This window comes from Syngnathoides biaculeatus, chromosome 5 (assembly GCF_019802595.1).
Source record: "Syngnathoides biaculeatus isolate LvHL_M chromosome 5, ASM1980259v1, whole genome shotgun sequence".
Lineage (NCBI taxonomy): Eukaryota > Metazoa > Chordata > Actinopteri > Syngnathiformes > Syngnathidae > Syngnathoides > Syngnathoides biaculeatus.
In genome coordinates, this window is record NC_084644.1 from 3874270 (window position 1) to 3882669 (window position 8400).

Here is an 8400-nt window from a genome sequence, read left to right on the forward strand (position 1 = left end):
AATATGGGCATATTATATATCACGTCACATTATTGAACATTCACACTGCACTGACCCGCTCTATTATTGGCAGGAATATTTCTTGGGTTTAGCTTCAAATGAAGCCTAAATCGGGAAATCATTTTTTCTTTTGAATCCTAAACCATTTTTCCCCGTTTCATTAAGAGCTGAAAGATAATCAAGGAAGAAAAAGAAAACCCTGTTAAATAGAAATACGCTTGTTGGGAGAAAGAAGGGTCGGGGGGACTAATCCATGACCTTATTGAAATGTTTTTGAAATAGAAGAATAATTTTAATATCTTAAAAAGGTTTCATGCCAATCATTTAATTGACCCAAGCAACAAAATAATTCTGAGTCCTTACTGACTTTATTGAGTGCATGGCTCACATAAAAAGCCATTCTCGGGAGAAAACAAAACAAAAAGGATATCATTGTAAAATTAAAATCACTTTACAACATGCTTACTTAAATAAAATTAAAAAAACGCAAGTGGGTAAACAGTAACTCATTTCCAAAGCTTACAAATAAATTCAAAAGTGCGCCTAATGGTAGACCCCTAAATACAAGTAAATTCGTGGTTAAATAGAACTCCCCACAATACATGTCCATATCATGTCAAAAATGAGAAACAAAAACAAAATATAAAACAAATCCAAAGCACATATCCGTTCCGTATATTTTCAAATATTTACTAGAGTCCATATACAACTAGAAATCCCTATACAAAGTCGTCTCCTGGACAAATACATTACTCACCTTTGACATGGGCGTATATTCTAACCTACATGGTTCAATATTTACAGCATTTTGCAGTACAATAAGGGGACCCCCCCCTCCCCCCCGCCCTCCCTCAACTGCAAACTTGCCTTGGCGCACATGTGGACTGGACACAGAGTGTGTGTATGTGTGTGTGGTGGCCAGATAACAACAGCAGCCCATACATTGTACAGTACTCCATTTTCCCCCACACCGAACTATTTGTTCATTTCTCCTTGTCGGTAATATAAAGTGCCAGAGTTTGCCCGTGAACAAAATGTACAACGGCACATTTTTTTTTCTGCAGGCCCTCCAAAAATACACACTAAGGCGTGAAACAAACTTTTTTTTAAACACGGAAGAATGTCCGTTGGAACAGCAACGTCAATCAAAAAAACCCCGACAAAAAAAACAATAATTATAGCCTAATTTCTCAAAAAATGACACTCATGGTGGAGCTCTAGTATTTGTTCACTTTCACGTCCTTGGGCCTAAATTTTCATTAACAAATGAACTGGAGCGTCGTACACCAAATGCACTTAAATATAAGTGTGCCGGCCTAATTTCTTCGTAAAATACACTTATGATGGAGTATTGTGCAGAAGATATCCAGTGTTAAGTCAAGTGCGCCAAAAAAAAAAAAAAACAATAATCATATTGAATAGGTATACAGTGCACATCAATGTACCACCTATACTGTACTGAGAAAAAGTGAAGGTCTAGTTTCTCAATCAATCACATCGATCAATTTGTGTCCAGTAAATTATCGAGTGCCACGTTCATAACACCATACATAAAAATTGATAAGCCCATTTTCTCAATCAATGAGCTCGTTCATTGTACACACATGGATGTATATACACGCTGACGACCTCATACAGAAAAGTGTTCAGGCTTATTTTCTCTATAAATTAGATGGCGTTTTGTGCGTACACTAAATGTATTCCATTTTCTGTTCCTTGCCCCCTAAAAAAATTGTGGTTTATTTACCCCAATAAATGACATGAAATATGCACTTTCATGGACCAATTGCACGGGCTCACTTTCTTAAGGAATGGCACACGACGTGCTTACACCAGAGTATGTTCCATATTGGGGCACTTATGATGCATGTTGCGTACCGAAGTGTAGGATGCAATTAAAATAAAATGGTCTGACTTTTAAACGAAACCTCGACCAAAGTGGTGTACTCTTCATGCCACAGAAAGTTAGAAAAGTTTTCTTTTTTTTTCGTTTGTTTGTTTGTTTGTTTTTTTTGGACCATTGCGCACACCTTAACTTCAGTGTCCTTATTGAGAAACGCACAGGCCAGTTTTCCTATTTTGAACGACTCTCGCCATGGAAGATTGCGCACGAAGTACAATAAAGTCCACCAGTGTCACGTCCTCGCAGACCACCCCCGCAACGTTTGCGCTTGGAACGGAGTTAGAGGCCGTTCATGCCCACCACGCCCTGCCTGGCCTCGGCCGAGTGCAACAGGTCCGGCGAGTGGCACGGGGGGCTCCCCGGCGCGCTGTGCTCGCTGTCGGTGTCGCTCCCCCTCTTGCCCCCGCTCCCCCCGGAGCCCGAGCCCGCCGACCCCCCGGCGCTGTGAGTCTTGACGTGCTTGCTCAGGTGGTCGCTGCGCATAAACCTCTTGTTGCACACCGGGCAGGCGAACCTCTTCTCCCCGGTGTGCGTGCGCAAGTGTCGCTGGAGCTCATCGGAGCGCGTGAACCTCTTGCCGCAAAAGAGCCAGTTGCACACGAACGGCCGCTCGCCGGTGTGCCAGCGCAAGTGCGCCTTGAGGTGAGACGTTTTCCCGTAAACCTTCCCGCAGCCGGGGATGTGGCAACTGTGGAGGCCCTTCCTCCGCAGGCTGGCGCCAGCCGGTCCCAGTCTCTCTGCCTCCTGACAGTTGGGACAGTCGCAGGTGGCTCTGCCCGAGTAGCGCCGCGCAGACGAACGCGGGGACGCCGCTAGCGAGGCCGGGGGAGCCCCGGAGAGCATGGTGCCCCCCGCGCCGGTCAGCGGAGATGGGCTCGTGTCCGGATAAGAGGAGAGCACCGGTTTGAAGCCATCCATCAGGTGCTGGCCGGTGGTCAACAGGTGCGGAGAGGGGTTAGTACTGAAGGCAGAGTGACTTAAATTGGAATATTCAGAATTATATCCGCCCAGGGGAGAATGCAAGGACGTCTGCAGTCCACCGGAATGTAACGACGTCTGTAGTGCTGCTCCGTTGGGGTTCTGGACGTCAATCCAGCCGGCTCCCACGTCCCACCAGGTCGATGCCCCCGTGGTCCCCACCTCTCCCGAGGGGATGCCGGGGTGAGACGACTTGAACCAGGAGTCGTAGGGGTGCGCCACGCTCATCCTCGGGTAGATGCCCTGCAGACTGTCCACGGACGTGTGCACCTTGGAGATGAACACCGGCTGGTGGCCGGACTCCTGGGAGCCGTTGGACACCGACGCTTGGAACACCGAGTAGTCGTTGCCAAAGTGGGATCCGGACGAGGCGCCGGACGTGAGGGAGAAGGCGCTGGAGCCCGTCGAGCCGCTGGAGCTGAACGATTCCGAGATCCCCGAGCCGTTGCGGGACACCCCGAAGCCGGATAGGCCGGAGCCCAGGCTGCAGCTGCTGGCGGCGGCGGCGGCGGCGGCCCTTTTCCACGGGTGGAAGCCTTTCCCGAACGAGGAAGAATTATCCGAAATGGTGGACGGCGAAGGGCTCGGACTCCCGATTTTGTTGCATGTTGCAGCTAACATGGCTAAAGGAGTCGATCCCAACCTCGGCTCCTCCTGGATGTTGGAGGCACACGAAAGCAGCAAGTTAGTGGTCAGCGCATAAACTCCCCCTCCCAAAAAAAAAAAAAAAAAAAAAAAGACTCTTCTAACTCTCGACCTGCGTACCTGGACAAAGTTTTACAAACAAGAAAGGAGCGCCACACACAACTTTGATCCCATCTACCGAAAAGAGAAGCTAAACGCGGACTTTGCTGTAACGTCGCCCCCCAAATTTTCGAGCGTAATCCCCCAATCCGAGCAGGAGAGGAGCAGCCAATGACAAGAAGCAATTGAAGCAGTAAGAAAGTCCTTTTCGGAGACTCACCCCTAGAAGTGAAGTTGCCATCACACACAAAAAACACAGCCCTCCTCTGAGGATCTTTTTATATTTATGAATCCGAGCGGTGTTTCTTTCTTTCCTTTTTTTTTTTTTTTTTTTTAGAGGTGTGCAATACAATGATGCGTTCCGCCCATTCTTCCACGGTGCCGCGGCTCCTCTCCGGCTTTGAAGTGGCGCTGTGACACGGGCGTCCAATCAGCGGCTCCAGCGCGCCGCTCGGCCACCGCACGGCCCCCGTGAGGTCATCAATAGTCGGGGCTCTCCACCCCCCAGGCCGCCCCCTCCATAATAAAAGACAGCGGAAGGAAGGTAAAGTTAAATGAGAGTGAATAAGGAGGGAGGAATTAGGGGGCCACTTATTGAGATTTTTTTTTTTTTTAAACAGAACACCACTTTCCATAAATTAGAAGAAAACTGCTTCAAGGAAGGATGAGCAGGGCGTCAATAAAAGTTTTTCGTTAAGACAACTCTCACTCCTTTTTTTGTTTGAATGCAAAGTGTCATTGTTAAAATTGACATTTTTCTTCCCGTTTTTCTACTAAAACATCTTCCCGACGTATTTTGTTTTCAGTTCATCTCGCGACAGATTAAAATTCCAATTTCCACGCTTTAACTTAATATACGCAAAGTCGAGCAACGTATAAAGGCTGCTTTGTCCTCCCCCCGTGTGATCCTATATTAAAATAACTTTCACATAATTGGCGTCAATTATGGTGGTGCTTTTGATGAGTAGAAGATGCATTTTTTTCCTCTCCAAAAATACAAGAACACAGGACTCCCCCCTCCCGCACGCATGGGATGGCAATATGGATAATGTTGGCGTCTGGATTATTTATGGGAATAAATGATTGGAGTCTATCGCTCGGGCTGGATTTCCGAATGTAAATGTTGCATCTGTTGAATGGGGTTCATCACTTGCTTGGACTGTGGCTTTCCTTTTTTTTTGGGGGGGGGGGTGTCAAGGTGCTGTTACGTAATAATAAATTGGGGGCAAACGCGTGCTTGCAGCGCACATTGCACGCCATTCTGTTCCTTCTCTATTTCGCATGCAGCGCGTACATTTCATTTGAATTTCAAATTTAATAACGCGGGAGGTTTTTAATCATCCGCACTTTTATTTGTTTGATATTAACATGCTTATTGACCGCCTCTGTTGACCAGCTTGGTCATTACAGTACAGGGAAAAGTTAATTAAAACGACCAAGGATTATTCATCACATCATGTGCCTTGGCCACGTCGCTTCTTTTATTGCACAGCCTGATAGATGGGCTGCCTGATTAATTCTTGTGTTTCCACCATTGGACACCAGCTTTTTTTTTTCTTCTTCAAATATTAATCCACATTACTTTGCTCGCGGGTATTAAAAAAATCTAGGGATGACAACTTTGTTTTTTTTAATTATAGTAATCGGGTAGCGGTGCAAATGTTGATTAAAAACAGATGACGTTGCATGACGGTTTACACTTGTTGCTAATAACTGGCAACCTTTAGAAGTAATTCGAATATAGGGTTTGATATAAATAATTAATTTGTATATTCTGCATTTTTAAAGATTCTTTAAAATCAGATCGTTTTTTTTTCAAGACTCAAAAAGTAAAGTCAAACCAAAATCGGGACATGTTATTTGCGGGATGGGAGATTTTGAATCTTGAAATAGAAATACTACTTTTGAAATATAAATAATAAGGATTCGTCCGTTTATTATGGTTGTTTTTGACTGCGTTTTAATCAAAACACGCGGCGGCAGTTAGACGCAATAAAACAAACGAACGATTCTTTTTGGCTGCGAATAGAAATGTGACAATAACGAGGAGAAATATATATATATATAAATATGCAATATATTAAAAACTACCTACCGTTCTGGTCGGCTTGGTGATGCACCGATCAGTGTTCAGAGCAACATGACATCCCGGTGCAGGCTGCGCGTGGCTGTGTGACTGCGCACTTAAATGATACACTTGTAATTCGCCAACCCCCTCTATTAGAATATGCAAAAAATGGCCCCCATCTTCTAAAAAGAGGTAAATATATGTCATAATAAATAAATAAAATTATATATATATGGATGACTGGGGCTGATTCTGATTTTCAAAAATCCATTATATGCTCTTGCGGGAGAGGCTTCGGTGAGTGGGGGCGCACGTTGGCCCTCGGTGACAAATTAGCGAGTGATCATTGCAGCAAGGCTCAGGTCAAAGGTCAGCGCCGGATCCAGCATGTTGCTTGTGTGCTCAGCTCTCGAGGACACGTAATGCGTTTGCGTGGAAAAAAAAAAAAAAACAACATTATTTTGCAATCCGTGTTTTCAGTGGCTTGTCGTGTGTGCATTCAGATGGGGTGGGGGACAGGTTCCAGCGATGGCTGTAACTGTAAGCCGCCTCGAACAGATGTCTCCATTGAAGGCTTTCTTTGGGGGCTATATTACCGCCATGACATCAAACTCCAAACCTGTCCCCTCGGCCGCCATAATGAGCGACTTATTCTGGTCCGCTGAACACGAACAAAGTGGGCGCAATATTGCATGTGGCACAATTGCACTAAACAACCGGGGCCGTGGCTGCAGACGCGACACTTTGACGGGAAGCTTCGCCTTCAAAGTGGCTTGTGTGTGGAAGGGAGGACATAAAAAAAAATAAAATAAAATAAACCTGCTGGTCCTCACTTGTGCCCTCCGATTTAAACGTCCTACTTTTATCTTCACAGGCTTACTTTTTAATAGAAGCATAACATGGCAAATAAACTAGATTACATCTATTTGTAGGCTTATCATGCTAGTTTGCATTATCACCGCCATCATGTTGGTATAGGTTAGCAATAGACTACAATGTGTTGCAATCTACGCGCAATTTTAGATTTAAGTCACTGCCAAAGAGACCGAGACAGTCGGAAAAAGACGGATTTTCTCTCTTTTCGAAATCATAATCAAAATCCATCAAGCACCCCCACCTCCTTGGAATAAGACTTGCAGATAAATCTTCTCCTGTTCCTACAGTATTGCCTCCTTCTGCACAAATCGGAACAGAGCCACCTAAATTACAAATATAGCCCCCCACGCCCTGTGTTTTTTTTTTTTTTCCCTACTTTTGTCTGAAGAAATAGTGGCTGTCCCGCCAAGACAGTACTTCCCAATTGTGGCACGCTCGCGCCATGACAGCTCATCAGGCCTGCTACAAGAAGATCTTCATTTCACTTTGTCCCAAAAAGTATTTCTCACTTACACATGTAGTTTTGTTTCCTCTATCCATGCCAGCGATGTATAGTGACAGGCAAAACAATGAAATGCTCTTCCATTAGATGCAGAAGGTCCTTTTGTACACAACCTGTCAAAGTTCGTACAAGGGAATAAGTCACGGCTTTTTGTGAGTATATTAGCCTTGCGTTTCATTAAAGAGGCCCAGACTTCACGCAGAGGAAGGCAACTGGAGTGAACTGAGACGATACCGTTATTATTTCAGTAATCATACGTGGTGATGCTGTGAGATTTATGAAACGTGAAGTTGGTTCCTTTATTTTTCCCCCCCTCAAAAAGGTTTAAACACCGCTTTAAGATGCCCCACTTAGTTTCCACAGTGCTTTATCATGAGAAAATTGATAATGGCAACTCTTTCTTGGTGAAAAAGCCAGAGCTAAACAAGCTGAACAGAACATCGTCGCTACCTAGTGTTTGGAAGCAGGCAAAATTCGACCAAAGATGACATTTAACCTACTTGTCAACTGAGAGCTCCTAGAGGAGTGTGAAAAAGCGAAAAGACACAACCGTGTCAGTAGCTGGATTCATTTGCAGATGAAAATGTAGTCCGAGAAAAGAAACCGCTTCTCTTCAAAACATTATTGGACAAATCATCATGATGTTTTCCGAGTGGCTGCTTGCAAATGCCTTGAATCAATAAGTGGAAATGTGTCTGGGGTAGTACTTTTCTAGGGCAGATCAAAAGTTTTCTAGAGGTGCGTAAAAGGCCTGGAACCCATGACATTTAAATGAATTTATGGGTTGGTGTAGATATCAAAGAATAGGCTCTGTTGCCTGTCACTGTGTGTTTCTCCATCAGGTTTGGTGGGAAGAGCAGATGTCCGCGTGCACATGGCGCTGCCAAGGGGGCGCTGAGACGGGCCATGCTCACACACAAGAGCCCCAAATGGTGAGACAAAGAGTGTGCAGGAAGCCCCTCTTCGCCTGGGTGAGCCCCAGAGAGCCCCCCAACACCCACCCCCACCCCTCTGCCAGCCCGCGCGAGCCAAAGCCGTGTGCTCCTCTCCGGGACGATGAGGTGATACGCTAACATGCAAACAAACACAAATGCACGCGTATCACAATTGTACAAAGATGAAAGGGGCAATTTCACCCTGCACAAAAAACGTCATTATTTTCAAAGAAAAGCATTTTTTTTTACATTGTCTTTCTGAACTACATTTGTCATGCATTCAATGTTATCTTGCAAGTGCCCCAAATATTTAAACTCGACTGTATACGGATAAATCGATGTAAAGTGCAGTTTTTCAGATTGGGTTATAATCTTAATCATCAACAACCTGCTA

General features: G+C 45.0%; 1 protein-coding gene across 1 annotated transcript; it reads right to left on the reverse strand.

Moving 5' to 3' along the window:
• Positions 1-1800: 1800 nt before the first annotated feature.
• On the reverse strand, positions 1801-3886 carry sp8b (sp8 transcription factor b). The gene is made up of 2 exons (XM_061820836.1): positions 3846-3886; positions 1801-3535 (listed from the first exon to the last, which is right to left on the reverse strand). Exons 1-2 carry the CDS (start codon positions 3864-3866, stop codon positions 2183-2185), a joined length of 1374 nt encoding a protein of 457 aa, XP_061676820.1. The 5' UTR covers positions 3867-3886; the 3' UTR covers positions 1801-2182.
• Between the last annotated feature and the right edge of the window lie 4514 nt (positions 3887-8400).